At 33.0% G+C, this 21362-nt stretch overlaps 1 protein-coding gene across 1 annotated transcript in view; it reads right to left on the bottom strand.

The window, feature by feature from the left end:
• LOC130444754 (uncharacterized) overlaps window positions 1–20973 on the bottom strand; it is a 46132-nt gene extending 25159 nt beyond the window's left edge. The window contains exon 1 of the mRNA XM_056780035.1: window positions 20678–20973. Within this exon, the coding sequence (XP_056636013.1) occupies window positions 20678–20747 (70 nt within the window). The 5' untranslated portion in view covers window positions 20748–20973. The remainder of the gene's footprint in view (window positions 1–20677) is intronic.
• Between the last annotated feature and the right edge of the window lie 389 nt (window positions 20974–21362).

Below are 21362 nucleotides of genomic sequence, written 5' to 3'. Positions count from 1 at the left end.
ACGATCAAAATCATCTTCATTCAACTCGTGCACCAACTTAACATTGTATGGGTGGTACTTGAATTTATGTAGAACTCGGAAAACTGTAGAAGATGAAACACCGATCGCTCTACTTATTGTTGACAACGATTGGGGTTGTTGAGCCTCTAAGCTGACTTGCCCTAAAATTGCCACTTGGATTGCTTCGTTATTTACGAGTCCCTCTCGTTTATGCACTTTATTGCAAACAGACCCTGTGGTGGTAAATTTCTCCTTCAGTTGAATTACATACTTATGAGTTGCATGTCTTCCGTCGTGTAATTCGTTAAATATTCTAGCAGCAGCTCTTGCACAATTATTATTTTGGTAGTATAAACCTACAATTTCAATTCTTTCTTGCAAAGAGTAAACCATTTCAGAGAAACAAAATAAATAATGTATCAAATTACACTATCAATAGTGACTACAAATTCTAGTTGACAATGTCAAACTTTAATAAAAAGTAGAGTTTTTTGTTGTTTGGATTTTTTAAGTAGAATAAATAGCACAGTTTAAAAGATTAAAGAGTTTGAACTGTTGTACAACCCATTTTAGTACAGGCAAATAAGGTGAAAGTAAATAATAAGTAAAATTTGTGCTCTTAAAAGAAAAATTGTTTATCTCATAAACTAACCACTTTAACCTACAAGTATTATACATTTTTGAAATCAGCTCAAAGAGGAGTATCCAAATTTTACATAAAAAATATGAAAAGTAATTTAAAAAAATAAAGGGGATGCTGCTAGGGGTGAGGGGGTGGCTTTTCCAGTAAGTTTAAATAAGCCATAATGCTTGCTCCTTCCAACATAAATTGACGTGTTTTTGGATTTTTTCTAAATACCAGTATTACAAAAGTTATTAAAGGTGGATACTTTTATCTGAAAAGCACTGTATATATATATATATATATATATATATATATATATATATATATATATATATATATATATATATTGTAATTATTTATTTCTACCTCTATTATTGTTTTTATTTTTCTATTGTTGTCGCTAGCACGTTATTTGCCGGGCATGAAACTCATTCTCTCTTTGAGTTCTGGCATAAATAAATAACTTATGGATGTTTTTCCTTTTAACAAATCAATAAAATTTTTATGTTAAAAGTTAATTGTATTATTTTTAATTCAAATAAAGTTTAATAAAATGTAGTTGAGTACGCCTATGAGTCTAACCTGAAGTTAGCCGTTCCTCTAATTTGATAATTCTACACAGTTCTCTGTTATAAATCGACTCAGATGAATATTCTATTATTTAGATGTACAATATAAGGAAAATACTAAAAATTTATGTCAATTTTATATGATATAATCAAGAAGTTCTATTTCTGTGGAAGGATTACATATGATACATTGAACAAAATTTAATTATACTACACAATTCATATTATTTCTACGGAAAAGGAATCTTAACCTCACAAATAAGGAATTTTATTCATTGTCAACGTAAGTATAGGTAATATTCCTTTTTTTTTTAAATTATTTTATATTGTTACTATTATTATTATTGGCCAATAATACGTGAAGGAACTGACCTGAGATGATAATATCTTGCAATATCAGATCTAAAACTTGCATATACTTCTGTGAATTGTCAGTAACAAATCTTCAACTCATTGGATTAGTAACAAATCTTCAACTCATTGGATTTTCTTCAGTCCAGATATTTATCTTCCATTCATCTTTAATAATTCGCAATTATTTTGTATTTTGATTCAAATTTAACTCTATTTCTTATAACTTTGCACTCCCCATTCTCTTTTTTGCTGATACTCTTTTTCCAAGTAATCCTCTTTCTTTTTTTTTTCCTTAGCAACCATATAATATGACTGACTAGACTTTTGCTCTTGTCTCCTCACAATGTCCTTCACTTTTCAAACACTTGTCAGTTCTTATATTTATGTTTTTAAATAAACTTTTATTTCATTAATAGTTTATGAATTTTCACTATTATGGGTCATTTTGGCAACAGTTTCATATATTTTTAAAAAAAAATCAATCTTCCATTAAGTTTTATATTAATTTATAATTAATAACATTATTCTATGATACAAATTATGATTTGTACATATGCAATCCTTTTAGAATATATCATTTTTAATAAATAATTCCTTATACATATATATAATAACTATAATTAATTAACTTACAAATATCAATTCAATTTCTTTTATTTTTTTATCGATTTTCTGCCTTTAGTTTAATTATTATCTTTAGTAAAACTAATCTCAATAAATTATAAATTTTCATTATGTACCTATGTACCTACTTGCTTTTAGATTTCTGATCATTTCAATACATATATATATATATATATATATATATATATATATATATATATATATATATATATATATATATGTGAATATCTTATTGTGAAAATTTATTCATTTTGTTAAATTCACAGAATTCGAGTGGCAACTATGAAAAAATTCTATTATTTCAGTTAGTCCAGAGTATCAGAAACTGCTGGACTATAGTACAGTTGCCCTAAATATATTATTTATATTTTTATTTAAAATTCTACAGACGTTCCGCTTTAATACGCAAAAATGGTTCGGTTACCCATACTCAAATAAAATCACGAAGAATTTCTAGACAGAATTCATTTCACTTCGCCTAACAACCAACAAATAAATTACAATCGACTTTAATTGCGCAACACATTAACATTGTGATAATGAAACCAATTGTTTGTAGAACTATGATCAAATAACGATAAAATCAAATATTTTCGTTAAGAGCGCCAACCGGCGACTGGATACTTGGTACTTTGTCCCATGGTAAAATTTGACCTCTATGTTTCTCGAATGTCAGACAAGATCCATTTTTCTAATTTTAGAATCTATAGGATGAAAAGTTGGTATTATATATGTACTTCATCAACCAATCGGTATAAAAACCTTCAGAGGAGAAATAAAAATAGTTTTGTTATTTTTTCTGCCCACTAAATATTTTATCTGCGTTATTATTAACATAATGAACTAATTTAAATCAATCGACAAATTTTACAATGAAAGTAATTAATGTGGTAAATTTTTGAATGTAAAAGTGTTGGTTTGTATGTTGTTTTTCCCAAATCGCTTTTCCAGAAGAACATGGAAGTAACTTCAAAAATGTGTCAAATGGAAATAAATAAATACATATTTTTGACAGAAATAGATTTTATTCATCAATGTAATCAATCATTCAAACGCTTCTGTAACTTCTCGATGCCGAGCTTGTAGAAGGATTTGTCTTTTGTCATAAAATAGGTTTCAGTTTCAGCAATTGCTTCTTCAGTTGAGTTGAATTTCTTACCGACAAGCATTTTTTTGAGATCAGCGAATAGCCAGTAGTCGCTGGGGGACAGATCTGGACTATACGGGGGAAGAGGAAGCGTGAATCGGTCAATTTGATCGTTGCCATCGACTTGTGAATCGGTGCATTGTCTTGGTGAAACAGTGGTTTTTTCTTTGACATATGAGGCCGTTTTTCCCCGATTTTTGTATTAAAACGATCCAACAACTTTTAGAGCTAGTCGATGAACAATGAACAATATTCTATGCGCATCCCAATTGATTCGCGAGTGTAGTGATGGATCCATGTATCATCCATTGTCACATACCGACGCAAAAACTCTTATTTATTAGGTCACGTTGTTTTTGATCGAAAAACCAATTTGTTTTTGATGTTTTCTGGAGTAACCACGTTTCCCATCTTCGATGTCTGTACGACTAAGTTTAAATTCAGCAAAACAATAACAAATGGTTCTTTTCGATCGAGCAGAGTTCAGATAACACTTTTGAAGCTATTGTTGGGCTTGTATAGTATTTTTTTTCCATCAAAAAGCAATGAGAAATTAACATACCAAATTTTTTTGAAAATAACAAAAGTAGCTTCACTTAAATGGCTAATACTTTTTTCTAACTAATCGAAATGTCACAAAATATTACACATAGTCTTTTAAAAGTTGGCACTTCATAAACGTCATGTAGGTTTGACAATGGCAGCGTCATCTGTTTATCAGTCACACGACTTATTGAGTGATTTAATATCAACTATTGTTACCTTCATCCAATGAAACAACATCACATGACTTAGTTGCGCTAAAAAGTGACATGTGAATAACAGTTACTCATGGGTCATTTCTGACGAAAATCTGGATTGACTCACAATTGATTCGAGCAGCGTGCATTCTTTAAATGGACACCTTTGTCCGAAAATATGGTATACATTAAAAAAAATCTTATAGTCTATTTCAGAAATGTATAGAGCAATAAAATAGGGAATTCCGTCCAGTTTGGCTCAATTTCGGTGTCGGCCATAAGCGTAGGTCTTGAAATATTGTGTAGGGATTACTTAGGTAGTAGATTATACAGTTACGTTTTGCGTTAAACAGGTACCGTTTAACTTTCTATTAGACCCTCTGCCTAATTCCAACCCTATTTCGGATTCGGCTTAACCATGCGCCGTAAGGGCAATGGTGCCTTACCCAAAATTTTTTTTAGACCTTTATAAGTATATTTGTTTAGTTTAACGCAGTATTTGCTGTTAAGCCGTAAATAGTGTTCACAGTGTTCATAAGATTAGTAATAAAATGGCGACATTTACACCAACGAAAAGATGTTCCAATAATCCTCCACTATCAGTGATTGGAAAACTTATTTTAAATGTATACGATTGCATAAAATACGATTACCCGAAATTTACTGTACAAGAAACTGTCGAGCGATGTTCCCGAAAGACTGGAGTTGGAAAATCGTTTTTAAATTACTGCGGGGGAGAAAGATAGCAGGCCAAGTGGAACCTCCCAAGAAAAGTCCAGGCAGACCAGTAAAAGTTCTTGATGAAGACACCAAAAGTGTAATTCGAGAAAAGTTCACTCTTTTTATTTTAAAAAAGAAGTACCCACCCTAGATAAGATTTTAATGGAGCCTGGCCATGATGACCGTATTCCGTTAATAACTAAAAAACTTTTATGGATCACTTTGAGAAATATGAATTTTGCCTGGGAAAAGCATAACCGTAAAGCACTTTTACTGGAAAGCGATGAAATTATTTGCTGGCGATGAAAATAGATGTATAAAGTAGAAGCAGAACAGAAAATCTTGTATGAGACGTGGATTAATGAAGGTTATACAGAACCAAAAATTTGGTAAGGCAAAAATATAACCAGTTCTCGCCAAGCTTTCATGGCCTGTCAACAGGTATTAAGATGCCTTCAGGTAAAGGGAAAAGACTAATAATCGTCCATATTGGAAGCGAAGAGGGATTTTTAAAAGAAGGTTTGCTAACCTTTCAGTCGTGCCATGCGGGAGATTACCACGAAGACATGGATTGGGATGTTTTTAAGACTATTTTGGTGAAATGATAAAATATTTTCCGGCTGATTCAGTAGTAGTTATGTATACCGCAAGTTATCATTCTCGACCAACGCACAGAGAAGACTCCAACTAATCACCAAAAGTATTGAATTTGAAGATAATTTGATAAAAAAAGAACTATTAGCTATAGCAAATTTACAAAATCATCGTTTTATGAAATACGCCGAGAAATATATAGCAGAAAAACATAGGGTAACTGTGTTACGCACACCGTCATATCGTTGCGAACTAAATCCTATAGAACTTATATGGGCGCAAATGAAAGACATAACATGACATTCAAAATGAAAGACGTTAAGCTACTGTTTGATCAAGCCATTAAGGAAGTGACAACAGAGAACTGGCGTAAAGCAGTCCAGCATGTCATTAAATAAGAGGAGAAAATGTGGGATCTTGACTCCTTATTCGATCGGACCGTCGACTCGTTAATTATAACGTCAAGAGGAGATGACAGTTCCTCAGATGACGAAGATTATTGTGATTTTTTATAACTTAATTTCTGTATAATGTATTTTTTGTATAATATTCAATAAAGAATAAGTGTCCCTAATACTATGTACATAATGTCTAATTTTTATTCTGTTTTATTCTTTCCTTATTACGAGTATCCTACCGGCACGCCTTTGGCACACTATTTTCAGTGTTTGTGAATGGATAACAATAGGCTAAACCCATATATTGACCACAACCCGGGTGGTACTACCTGCATTTGATAAAAAAAATATTTTTTTACAATGAAATCAATGCCAAACTATGAAAATGTTTTAAATATTCGTTGGGTCACTCTGTGGTCCTTTTGCATACTTAACGAGATTTTATTACTCTATATATATCTGAAATCAACTATAGATTATCGTGAATATAGAAAACAAATGATAACATTCATTATATTATTATAGTATATACTAAAAGTAATATAATTGTCATGTGTCATGTTCCTTAGTTTAAAACATAACGATCACAAAATTGGTACCTCTGCAAAATCCATAGAGAAAATTCAAAAGATGAATTGATAAGGAAAGAACAGATTTAAAATATAAAAAATTGATCACAGAACAACATCATGGTATCTTAGAAAAATTACTACTGCACATGGAAGAGAAAAAGTTAAAACACGCTGCAATAATTAATGACGTTGTTTGCTTCGTAGTTTTTCTTTCGCAGTTGGTATTCCAAAATCAACTTTGATATATTTAAATCGGGAAAATATTTTACAAGAAAATCTACAAATAAATCTACTTTATCGGATAAAAACAAAACGGACAAATCAGATTTTTGCTTGTCAAATGTGAATCATGCTACTAATGAAAATTTTCTTTTTTATAATTAGTATGACTACGTTCATATTAATGAAAAATGGTTCTATTTTACTAAAATTGACCGCTCTTATTATATATATATATATATATATATATATATATATATATATATATATATATATATAAATCCGAGCAGCAAAATAATACAAATGGATTTTTCTGATAATTATACAATAGGCAAATAACCACGATTTAAACATTCTTGATTTGGGTTTTATTAACTACACACAGGCGCTGCAACATAAAGATTCGCCAAACACAATTGATCAATTAGACAAGTATTTAATAAATTAAAAGTAACCACCCTTAATAACGATTTTTTCATTCTTTCTGTATACCTCGTTAGGTTCAGATCGTTAAGTTAACTCCTAACAATAATAAATTATTCGCTTTTTGTTATAATTAAAATGTGATACCACAAATTGTCGAAGCAGCGTTTTTATCATAGAAATTGGTAAATATACTTTAAAATTATTTACGTATCCGGATATCAATAGGCCAATCACTGAGACAAAGACTGTTTGGTTTTTCTCGAGCTGAGATCTATTTATATATTTCATCCGTTTTTCTTTCTTTTTTTTTTCTTTTCAACTATTGACTGTGTTTTTGGCAACCAAGATCACAGCAATATGTCTAACCTTCCCTCACTATCAAAAATCAATCCAAATACTAACTCTCCACCTTTATCATATGCTGCAGCTACCTCAGCAAAATCCCCACCCCCTTCTGTGCCCTCACGAAATCAGGCCATCATTATGCCTTCTATCCCCAACACTGTACTATTTGACTACATCAAATCAATAGGTAGCATCGTCTCTCCTAAAAATGTTATTTTCGCATCCAGAATATCACACGGACGCATATGCATTTATTTATCATCGATGACTCTAGTCGACGAACTTCTAAAAACCAACCAAAGTATCCTAGTTAATTCCAATTTGATACCTATACGTCGGCTTATATCTCCAACCAAAAGAATACTCATTTCCAATGTTTGTCCATCCATTCCCCATTCCGTCATTGAGAAAGCACTGCAAGACCTAGGGTTATCACTCACCTCTCCCATATCATACGTCAAATGTGGCTCACCTGATGACGAATACGCACATGTGCTCAGCTTCCGCCGAGTAACTTACGTATTACCAACCAATAATGATTTTTCTCTGCAAAATTCGACTGTCATCAGTCATGAAAATACAACGCACAGAATATTCATTTCTACCGACAAACTTGAATGCTTTCTCTGCAAACAGGCTGGGCACCCTGCTGATTCATGCCCCAACACTCCCATCCCTCAAGATCCCTCTCCCAAATCAAATGATTCGGTCAATCTGATCCCCACCTCCTGTGCTGACCCTACTGCCACTACTAATACTTCGGTTATTCCCATAGTATCCTCGGAGGACACCCTTTCACATTTCCCCCCCCCCCTAATTTCCTTACCAAAAACTAGCGAAAAACGTCCCCGTTCAAATGACAGCAGCCTTGACTCGCCGCAGTCTATATCTCCTACTGATCTTCATCCAGATCCAATGCCTCCCCCCGAATTTTCTACATCCAGCTCCGGAAACCCTGCGAAAAAGAAGACCAAAAAATCTAAACTGACTAAAAACGATTGTCACTTCATAAGCCCTGAATCACGCTCCGTTATACATAAACAATTTAACGATTCTCCTGAAGCATTTTCCCTCACAGGCACTCAATTTATTGCGTTTCTGGAAAACACGTATGGCATCAATGACCCCCTCCCCGAAGCCAACAAATTTATTTCCGACACAACCCTACTTCTGAAGGATTTGTCCCTAATTTATCCTAATATAAAAGAAAGATCTTAAAAAAACCGTATTACGCGTCTAATCAATAGAATTAACTTTAAACTTCACCCCGAACAAAAAACTCCTCCCGAAGTGTCTATTACTGATGATGGGAATACCACTGACTCCTCGACATTATCTCAGTAAATACTCTCTCCCTTCTTCCTAAACAAGTACATTCTCTCTGATACAGTGGAACTGCGATGGATTTTATCCTCGACTAGAAAGAATTCAGAAAATCATTTCCTCCCATAAACCTGACTTCCTTTGTCTCCAAGAAACCAATTTTAAAATTGATCATAAACGCAACTTGAGAAATTTTGACGGATATCATTACATCCGTACCAACTGCATAAGAGCCAGTGGCGGTACTTCAATATTTGTATCCAGCGACATATACTCATCCCACCTCCCATTATCAACAAACTTTGAAGTAGTAGCTATAACTACTTGGTGCCCCAATAAACTTACCATTTGCAGTATATACATTCCACCGGACCACCCCCTTGATGAAAAAGAGTTAACAGACTTAATTCGTCAGCTTCCTCAACCATACATTCTTGTTGGAGACTTTAATGCACATCACACTATGTGGGGCTCCGACCAAACTCGCACTAGAGGCAACACAATAGAAAAAGTCATAAATTCAACTGGTACCTGTCTGTTAAATACTGGAACCAAAAGTCACTTTAACATCTCCTCAGGTTCCTTTTCTGCTATTGACCTCAGCTTCTGTGACCCTAAAACGGCACTTTCTCTCTCTTGGCAAGTTTTCGATGACCTACATGATAGCAACCACTTTCCTATTATTATATCCAATCCCTATAATAAAGAAACTGTTGCCAAAAGCTTCTGGCAAATAAAAAATGCAAACTGGCCTGAGTTTACCTCTCTCTCCGAAGCATACTTATCATCTTTGATCATTTCTACGAATATAAACGATACGCTAGATATGTTCACTAAGAGCATACTTGCGGCTGCCGAGGTGCACATTGGTAAAACGGTCTTTTCCTCGGCATGTAGGGCTGTTCCATGGTGGAGTCCGGATTGTGCAAATGCCATACGTGAATCAAAACATGCTCTTAATAGGTTCAGACGTCACAAAACACAAGAAAACCTTATTGCACATAAAAGGCTTAAAGCTAAAGCTAAATTTATTGTCAAGCAAAGTAAAAAATCTGCTTGGCAAAGTTATACTTCATCCCTTACCCACAATACAGACCCCAGTCAAGTTTGGAAAAAAATTGCACAAATTCAAGGCAAAAAAACTAATATCAAAATTCCTTCTTTAATATCTAACGATCTGCTTATCACCGACAGCCAAAAAATCTCTGACACACTCGCGCAACATTTTAAAGAAAATTTCAGCATCCATAATCCGGCATCCGATTTTCATAACTCATATATTCAGCCCTCCTCCGCACTACAGCTAAATCCTCTCGATATTGCGTCTGTCAATGCTCCTATTAGTTTAAATGAACTAAAATTCGCGCTATCGTCCTGCAAAAATTCTGCTGCCGGTCCTGATGATGTCCTGTATATATTTCTCAAAAAACTATCCGACTCGTCCCTCTCCAAGCTCCTTGACATCTATAACATTATTTGGAATACTCACCAATTCCCTGATGCATGGCGCAACTCTATAATCATTCCAATTAAAAAAGCAGGTAAATCCACATTATCCCCTAAGTCTTTCCGTCCAATCTCACTTACTTGCACTACTTGTAAACTCCTTGAAAAAATAATCAATAGAAGACTCCTATGGTTCCTTGAAAAATACAAACTTATTCCCGACGCACAATCGGGTTTTCGACGTAATCGATCGACATACGACAACCTTGTTCTCTTGCAAACAGATATCTCCTCTGCATTAAATAACCATCAGGACGTCATTGCAACTATTCTCGACATTGAAGGCGCGTTTGACTCTATATCCAGAGGTGCAATAATGAATAAACTCACTCAATACAATCTACATGGTAACATATTATCATTCATCCATAATTTCCTAACTGATAGAATTTTCAGGGTTTCCGCAAACGGTAAGCTCTCCCTTCCTCATCCACAAAATACTGGCATCCCTCAAGGTTCAGTATTAAGCTCTACTTTATTTATCCTCACAATAAATGAGCTATGTGACAACTTCCCATCTCCCGTAAAATATGTCCAATACGCTGATGACCTAATCATTTATTGCCACGGTAAATACGTCCCCTCTACATGCCAACTGCTCCAAAACGCAATAAATCTACTACAAGAGAGATCCCCCTACCTAGGATTATCATTTTCCCGAAACAAATCCATGCTGATAAAATTCTCTCGAAGAACATCTATTCACTCACCCCAAATTTTCCTTGATAACTCCCCTCTACCTATTGTGAATCAATGCAAAATCCTTGGTATGACTTTTGATTCTCGACTCAACTAGAACCACCATATTCATGATGTAAAAGGTATTTGCCTAAAGAGGCTGAACATAATTAAAACCCTTAGCCACCTTCACTGGGGCTCCAATGAAACTATACTGCTAAGAGTTTACAGAGCTCTCATACGCTCAAAGCTTGACTATGGTTGTTTTATCTATATGTCCGCCTCCAAGTCTAAAACTGACTTGTTGAACTCTGTACACAACACCGCTCTTCGCCTTTGTCTTGGTGCCTTTCGCTCAAGCCCCGCCGCTAGTGTCAATGTTGAAGCTAATGAGCCACCACTATTCCTCAGACGACAATCTCTTCTCCTGTCATATGCTGCTAAAGTATCTTCCAATCCTTCTAATCCTGTCCATTCAATCCCTCAATTGCTCACACCTCTACTCCAAAATACCAACCTCTCGTTGACCTTTCCACTTTCTTTGCCTTCTTCTCCCCCGTGGATAAAAAATATTCCCATAGTAGACACATCACTAACCATCTACAATAAACACGAATCCCCTAGCGCTCTTGTAGATAAAGCATTCTTGGAAATTATGCATAAAAATTCCTACTACCTAATTCTCTATACGGATGCCTCCAAAGCTGAATCCGGTGTGGGTTGCGCAGTCACTACAAACCACGAACTCATAAGTTCTTTCCGTTTACCCTCGACGTGTAGTGTTTACACTGGTGAACTATACAGTATCCTTCAAGCCTTCAAATATATTTCTTCTCCCCATAAACATATCGCCATATGTACTGACTCTCTTTCATCCATACAGTCCATCTCAACCATATTCACCGACCACCCAATAGTCCAAAACATTCATGACATCTACCAAACTCTCTTTGCTCCTCATATAACAGTCTCTCTCATATGGCTTCCATCGCACACTGGAATTGCTGGAAACGAATGTGCCGATCGTCATGCCAAAGAAGCCACAAAAAAATGATCTGAAGATTACTTTCAAACACCTCACTAAAAAATCTTGGCACGATACATGGAGCATTAGCACTACAGCACTACATCAAATCCACCCAACTACTTCTCACATTTCCCTAAACTTTCTGAATAGGAGAGAAGCTGTGACAATAAGAAGACTTCGCATCAACCACACGAAACTTACTCACGGCTATTTGATGTCGTCAGAAAGTCGTCCTGTCTGCCGAACTTGTCTAGTTCCTGTGACTGTTAAGCACATCCTCACCGACAGCAGAGAATACTCTACCGCATATCAGCAGTTTGACATGAAAACCAACCTACAGGAGACACTTAACTGCCCGACGGAAATAAGGAAAATCGTGCAGTTCCTTAAAGTCACCAAGCTGTACAAGAAAATATAATTTAATTTATACATTGTAACAGATTTTATTTTTTGTATGTAACTGTATTTAACTTTCATTTTATTTTTATTTAATTCGAATGTATTTAACTTATGATTGTTTTTGTGTGCCAATGACCAGCGCTGTCGAGGCACGTTAAACTGAAATAAAAAAAAAATAACGATTTTTCCATATTACAAATATATATGAAATCCACTATGTTAAAAAGTGAGGAATATTCCAATAAAATGCCTTATGTAAATAAGACAAAACTTGATTGCCAGGGTGGACTAGCTGGAAAATATTTATATTGCAAAGAATTGTACAATACGGCCAAATCATATTTTAATTAAATTTAAGGAGTATCGTAACAAAATTATTCTTATTCAATTATAGTTTTTCTAAAAATGTAATGTACTGTATTTGTTATGTTGATTTTTAATTTTATTGTACTTTTTTTGTAAATGTATACCAGACGAATTAAAATAGTTTTCAAAGTTTTTGTTTGCTGCTTTTTTATTGGTTCCTGCACGTAATTTTCATGAAATTGCTGAAAAACCTTAACAGTACCTTCTAGAACAAGGGACAATTAACAGAGTAACAATGTAACTGCCTTAGAGAGGTTTTTCTGTCACACCCTTTTTTACTATACAAATGCAAATTGTTTCTGTAACATTGAAGTTTTTGCATCTACGTCAATGTTCTTTCGGAACGATGATATATGCATTCATCTAAAAATATTTAATCCCATACGTTAGCGTTGTAAAATATTTATATTTAACGAAAATAGTATTGGCAAGATACATAGGTGACGGATAAATTCCACGGAGCCACCTCGTGTACTATTGGTCATTAATTATTATTATTATTATTATTATTATTGCTTCCTATATTCATTTTAATTTACACGCTCTTATACCCGTATAACTGACTTTTCGGCTTAGATTTTGCCATACTTAGAGTGATCAGATTTAAACTTTGCACACTTGTCAAAGACTGACGACAATGCAATAAATCATCAAAATATCTCATTTCTATATCTTTTACATGAGAATAAGTAGGCAAACAACGTAAGCGCGCAATCCAAGACTTGCAAAATCTAGATACAATCATCAACAAATTTGTACCTATATATTTACACGACACTATTTTGTCGCTCGCATTTTATAGAGTAACGAGTGCGATAAAATTGTATTATAAAAAAAGTGTAATAATTTTTTTTATTCTGTCCCCATTTTCTATTTTAAATTAGGGTTTTTAATTTTTTAGTTTAATGCTTTAAATTTTGCGTATCGTACTGGAACTCAGTTTGACACCCGTTTGCGTATCGTAAGTGCAAAATAGAATAGATTGTTCCTGGTATTTTTTTCAAATTATTGACAATAATTTCTGATTTAGATGCAGTTTATTGTATATTCAAATAAGTTTTCTCAAAAACTGTGTTAGATCTGATAGTTAATAAATATATATATATATATTATATATATATATATATATATATATATATATATATATATATATATATATATATATATATATAGATATACATGATATAAAGTAGTTTTGTAAATTACGGTTTAAATTTAAACATTTAAATGTAGATAGATATTTTGATCCTAATTTAACTCTCTCATGATGTTCTTTGATATTTTTCGATTGTTCTATCATAGATCTATCTGTACATTCGATATCACAGTTTATAATTTTACGACAATGGGTTTAATGGAAATGAATAAATCTAAAAAACACGCCCTGAACCATAATCAAACTAAAAAATAATTTTTCTACGATTTCCAATCGGTTTCTTTTCTTGAGTTCTTTAACTGTACGAGGTCGTTCTACGTACAGTTAATTTTTCAGGAAAAATCACATAGTGTGAGATCGAGTGAACGGGGAGGCCAAAGAATCGATCCCTTTTGGGATGTCACACAGGTTGGGAAAATATTATTAATGATATTAATGCTCACGAGGCTTCTATGGCTTATGGCCCGTCTTGTTGGAATAAGGTTTGATTATTCACTGCATGTCGACGAAGTTGAGGAATGAAGAATGACCCGTACATTCTATGATTCCCGATGAGAACATGGTACACCAAACTGTTACCTTGGCTGAGGGGAGAGGTTGTTGATGAAGATTTTTGTTTCTTCACACTTCACTTCAACTTCAACGCAATTTTAGTTTAATGCCTGAACCACTTGAATTTTATAAGGGTTATAGTGCAAATCTGACCTCAAGATCGTTTGGTCAGAACTGTCTGATATTTAAAGAGGGAGGAAAAATTATCAAATTTTTCATGCTCTACAATGGTCAACTAAGCTATAAATCTGTCACATTGAGCAACAAACAAACTAGAACACTTAACAAAGTTAGTAGTTATGATTTTAATCGAGCATTGAGATCAGCTATGATTACAAAAAAATAGCTCCGGCTTCTTACAAGATGTGGAAGGTCAATTTTCAAACTAGACATATTAAAGTTGACAACAGAACACCGCAAAGAAAGGAGATGATTAGATTCTCTCTTTGTTTGTTGAACTGCAATGATGGACCCAGAAAAATTCAAAATGTTTTCGAAAGAAACAGCAGAGATGGCTATTGAGAAGTATCCATGGGAATACATGCCATCCATAGTGCATAAAATTTTGTTGTATGCTGCTGAGATACTGCAGAAGTCGGAATCTTGTCGAAAGAGGCATAAAAAGTAGAAATAATAGAACATACCTCGTACATTTACCAACGAAGACGTGGTCCACGAGCTACTGGAGACTTCGGATCCTTTTATCACTGACATGAGACCTGAACCAAAGAAAAACACCTGGAAATCAGTGATGCAGCTAAGCAACTGTTAATCCAATTTCCTTGAATTTGAAATCATACGTTTCTTTTCAAATTGAACAAATTTTGACTTTGAATCCCTACTTTTTATTTACAAAATTCTCCTGTTTTTAAGCTTCATTGAATTTTTAATTATAAGCAATTCAAATTAATACAAATACTTGTTGCAACTTAATTTGATAAGAACAACCTAACACGAAATTTATCTTACCAATAGTCTTTCAATTCCTCATCGGCTCTTTAATTTTCTCAGAAATTCCAGGAAAATCAATTTAAAAGATGTATTTTTTGGCTGTGGGTGTAATGAGACCAACCCCAGATTTCTATGTTAATCCTTTCTCGAGATATTGAATTTTCTCCGCTTTTTGGCCATTCCACCTCACTGTGCGGCACTCTGTCGACGCGCTGACGTGAGTTTTTTTGTGCAGCAGCTCTCACGCGTTCAACATTTTTAGGAGTTCGTACGAATCACGTACTGCCACCTTTTTTGCTCGTTTTTTTATCGATATTTACAAAATGTGTCACCCACAACTTTATTGAATTCACATTAGGCACTGGCTGATTGCGACTAACTTTAAAATGAGTACGAAAACGACGCAGAATTTCTACAAAGCTACCGATTTGGTAAACCGATTTCAAAGCAAATGCTTGGTGTTGTTTTCACCACTGTTCCATGGGGACTGAAATTCTTTGAGGTGGGGAGCATAATGGTAACCTTGACAACTCTTCTCGCCCACTTTCTACGTATCCACGGCCATTCGAAAAATGCAGAATTGACAGCGGCACCCTGTATAATAAAACCAAATGGTGCTTTCTATGAACAGGCTCTGTCTATAGAAATGAAACTAGAAAAAAATTATAACAAATAACATCGAGTACTAAATTTTGAGCGATTTAGGTAAATAGGCAAATAAGCTCTACCGGGTGAGCTATCCTAGAGAATTATCCTCAGTGAATAACTTTTAGTAATTGAAAAAATAATTCCTTCCCGGACAAAGAATCAAACTTATATTTATTGCTAACAAAACGCAAAGTTAGTTTAAAAACGTTATAGGGGAGAACCCCATGTTTTTATAATAGTGACATAAATTTCTCATCGGTGATTTTATTCTTATGCAAAAAATTATTGTATAGTTTCATTAAAAAAATATGTATAGCAAAATCTAAAGAAACTCCTTTTGAGACAGTGTTCTGAAAATCAATTCCAAAATGTCCCTAAATCCTTAAAACGGTAATAACGCACTGACAAGGCTATCCACATCAAGTTATTGTTATTGCGTAAAAAACAGCGAATATATTACGAATAGACTAGGTAGTTTAATTGACCTAATTATTTGAACTTGGGTGTGTCCAAAAAAAGATATCTATATTTTTTTAACGTTACATTTATCAATGAGGCTCATGTAGACATTATAGAATGAAAATTTTAAAAGACAAATAAAAACAGGATGATAGTATACGAGGTATTTAAGAAGATTTACAAAATAGTTGACAGAACGTATACATTTTTGTGATAGATCAAAGTAATACACTCTTTTATTATCAAATTGTTTGATAAATATCAAGAAACATTAACCCGTATGAAGTTATCCACGGATTCCAACCACGATTATTTTTTTACAAAATAAACTAAAAAATAGGGATAGAGTAGACCTATAATGACATTTTAAGAGGTTTCATAATTTTACTACCAAAAATTGAAGAATAAGTAGATAAAAATTTGGGAACACGCGTTTTTGTACCCAGTTAACGAATCTAAAACGAAGATCCAAAAAAAAAAATAAAATATTTTACTATCACAAACTATTAAAAACACTCTATAAGGAATCTATTAACGAAAAATTGTGACGTAAGTTTTTTTTATAACGCAAAAAAATTCATAAATTTTACGTTTAAACGCAGATCACCATCGTTCGTTTTAGAATCGAAGCCCCAAAAGTTTTCCAAATTTTCTTTGACTATAGCGAAAGATACTTAATAAGTACTCTACCAACAAAAAATTATGATGTAATTATGATTTGAAACGCAAAAAAATTCATCAAGTTTACGTTTGAGCTGAAGACCATCGTTTGTTTGGAAATCGAAGCCCCAAATTTTTTTCAAATTTTTTAGAACTATTCCAAATGGTAATTTAATATCGAATAAAATTTTTTATTCAATTGTATACAAAAATTCTTAGGTAGCTAGGGAAATTCCACACAGGATAGTGTGAATGGCCAAAATGCAACAAATAACACATTATAAAAAATAACGCCAAGAACGAATCAAGACATTTTTGTATGAAAAATCTACGAAGATTCTCAGTATCTTCTCAAAAGATGCGAAAGACAGAATCTAAATATAAATTTGTTCAAATTTACAATTAACCAGAATTTGGCTAAGATTTCAAAATTTTCATGTCCTAATTTTCAGTTAATGTGCGATGTACCGCACTTTTGAAATGTATACAATGTCTGCTAGCTCGCGCACTTGCAGTTTTTACGATTATCCAGTACCGTTTTGTGGATTTTCTTCAACATTTCTGGAGTCGTCACCTCATTTGGTTGACCACTACGATGCTGGTCTCCGCAGGTCGGAAGGCTTCATTTATAATCTGCTACAACATATTTTAGTGTTGACAACCAAGAAGCAATCTCATTCAAAGTAGAATCTAGTTCAGCTTTTATATTGAAACGCTGACCAATTTTTTCCATGTTTACAAATTCAGTGAAAACGTTCACTATTGATGGCTGCCAAACAAATACTAAACAACGAAGCACTTCAAACTTTAAATATATATGGATTGTGTAGGTACTTTCTAATACAGTGGTATTTTTCAATCAACTAATGTCACATATAGGTCAGGTCAGGTACTTCTAGGACCATCCTCGTAATTACTGAGTAGCGGCTTATGAGAAAATACGAGTAGCCAGAAAAGAGTTCCCTTGTGGTGCTACAGTAGCTCTATATAGTTGTTATTTTGTAAATATTTTGACCACCTCAAAAAAACGGTCTGGATAAGGATTATTTAAATGATGTTGAAACGTGTTTCTAACTTTTTTGAGTACCATTCAGCTTCCAAAATTTGTTATTTAAACGTTATTTTCCGTGAATAAAACTATACGTACTCTGGTGTAGAAATTAAACAATTTTAATTCTAGAGGTAGTGGAACACGACTTGAGCTATGACGTTGAATATAGTTGCATAGAACTAGACGGCAACGATGAACAGAATTATTAAAATGAAACCTCAAGAAGTTATCGGCGAATGAGGTCAAGGTAATGTTTGTGACTGTTGCCAGATTGGCTCTAAATTTTAGATATAGTATGTCAAACAGCCGAAATTGATCTATATATTTTATATTTTCAATATCTGCATCTTTTTGGAAATCTTCCATAACAATTTATTATCACAATATTATTGAAAGACATCAAAATGTTTTCTTTGCTTATCCCGATTTTCTTTTGGCGCAATCCCAAGTTCGATAAAAACTTGGAATCACCATTTTGTAGTAAATACAACGTAAGTAAAACTAATAAAAAATTAGAAAGTGAACGATTGAAATCATACTCGATTTGTATAGAATTAATAGAAGACCAGAACTGCTTGAACCGAATATTTGAAATTACTTATCACTTGTTACGAATCAATACTTTATATAGAAAATAGAAACAAAAATTGGGTTTATGAAATTGTTTAACTAAGCATATGAGGCGAACTGGAACAAGTAGCGTACAATTTATTCCCATCGTGAATCTGGGCGCCAAATTAAGTAAATTCTTGTTAACTAATTTTAATGTTAGCTAAGTTAACTAATTCTGCGTCTGCGTCCCTACTAGAGAAGTTGTCAATAACTGAATCCATCCGTCCATAACCATGTCAGTTTTTAATCGGTCTACCCTGATACATTATTAGTAACGATGTTGTTTTTGTGATAACTGCATCCTAACCTCCAACTTATAGTGCTTATTTGATAAAAATAGTATATTACACTATAAGGGCCGATGAACAGGATCGAGTTTTTAACTTTTGGCCCGTGTAGTGTAAACGATTTTTCTTCATGGCCGGTAGAAAGTACGTTATTAATTTTACTTTTTATGACATAAATAATTATTTATTAAGGTTTGAGGTAGCAATACTAATGATAGCAATTAACAATTTGTCATAGCAATAGAATAAAAGCTATAAATGATAAAAAAGACCTAAATAATTTAAGTAAAATTTTTAGCCCTATTCTGTAAATTTTAATAAATATTCTGTAGAACTCAGTATTGTTTCCTTAATTACAATTTTGATTATTTTAGCCATTTTAATAACAGTCTCTGTAAAGAAACGAAAAAGAATTTCCAGATTCTTATATGGTCCCAAACTGCAACCTACTCAAATCCAGATTCTCCAAGATTTGTTCTCAGAGACTTCGAGGACGAAGCCAACACCAAAGGAGGGAGGAGAAATGTGAAAGGTCTCCGACACTGCCACACGACCAGCGGATTCCAAAGTGTAATAAACAATATTCACATAGTCAGCGGATTCCAAAATACGTATCAAATAAATATAAGTTCATTCCAAACTAAACACAAATTCGAGAAATCCCTTGTTTTATTATTTCGTAATGATTTGGATATAGTACAATTAGATTTCATCATCATGTCTCATGCAATATATTTCGTTCAATCTCAATCCTATATATAGTAAATAAAATCATCCTGTATAATATTTAAATTTATATGGTGATATTGGAGTTATCCTTGTGAAGCATTAGTCTGCCCTGATGCACTTTGTTTTTGTGATAACTGCATCCTAACCTCCAGCATTATAGTGTTTACATCTTATTTAAGAAATAATTTCTTTTTTCTAAAATAAATACCATCCTTGAAGTTCTCACATGTGAGTGACCTTATGAAAAAAATCATAGCAGAAATATTGTTATGAAATTTTGTTCCAATCTTAGTCCTATATAAGTTCAAAATGTTGTACTGTGAAGTATTAATACAATTTTTGACAAGTTACCTACCTCTAAAATTAGGGTTCTTGAAAAACAACATACCTACTTTACTGGCCTATTGCCACAATGACATTGTTATTGTGTTAATACATGGTTTATTAATGAATTGTGTCGGAAATTATATACTATAATACATAAGCAACGATACAAACTATTATGTTGGATAGGTATTCACCAAATCGATTTATAACCGACTTATACCTCCTGATAATAACATTATTTTAAAATCATAAAATAAAAGTTCAATAATCCTGTTAATTCATAGATAATTTGTTAAAAACAATTCCAATCGTGGATTTTAAAACATTATTCTTCACATCATATATTAATTAGACGTTAAGCGAAGTATATATCTTTCACAGATGACACGAGAAAAAACACTTCTGGAAAATAAATTGTTATTATGAAAGTATGATGGAACAAATTCCCCTCAAATATATTTTTAAATGTTTTGATGATGTAGTTTTTAAATCATATACCACGTGACAATAATCTGCATCCAAAAAAATGTTTATATCTTATACAACTTCAAAATTAGGATTTCTTTAAATGTCAAATTGAATTAAAATTTTATAGGAGTGAATAAAAACTCACCTACTAATACTGTAAACAAAACTAACACCCACATATTAGTAATGTTTTTGGTAAACATATTTATTTTCATAAATCGATTACTTTGAACAGACAAAAAAAAATTAATCACTAACCACCTAACGTTCAACTACATTCACAAACTGAATCTCATACCAATACCACGTAATAAAATATGTAATGGGGATTGTCTGGCTTAAGATCGTACAGATTTTGCGCATTTCAAATTTCGATGAAAACATTCCAAACGTCGGTGATATGTTGCCGAGTTTATGACCTGAAAATCTACTTTTGAGTACTATGCTCTTCGATCGAAATAAACTATTAAAAGGACAATTCAATATTAAAAATAGTCATCGTAAAAGCTTCTAAAAAATACGAACATAATTAGGAATAATTTTCAAATAATTTATATATAGTTTAGTAAATCTAAAGAAATAGTAAAAAATTATTCAAATGATCACATTTGATATTCATTAAGTTTATTAAAATTGAGACCTTAAATAGCTCACCTACTAAGCGGTAGTTCGGAATACAAATAAGATAATATAATTATGCAGATGAACTCAAAATGGCGGTAAAAAGTACGAAAATTGTAATTGTTGTAATTGTGGCAAGCCAAAATAATGTATATGTTTATTGCTAGAAGACAGTTTTCTTGGCAATCAACCTATTTATCGACAAGAAA

The sequence above is a fragment of the Diorhabda sublineata genome, chromosome 5 (genome assembly GCF_026230105.1).
Source record: "Diorhabda sublineata isolate icDioSubl1.1 chromosome 5, icDioSubl1.1, whole genome shotgun sequence".
NCBI lineage: Eukaryota > Metazoa > Arthropoda > Insecta > Coleoptera > Chrysomelidae > Diorhabda > Diorhabda sublineata.
The sequence above is the reverse complement of the archived record's forward strand: the minus strand, read 5'-3'. Positions and strand labels throughout refer to the sequence as shown.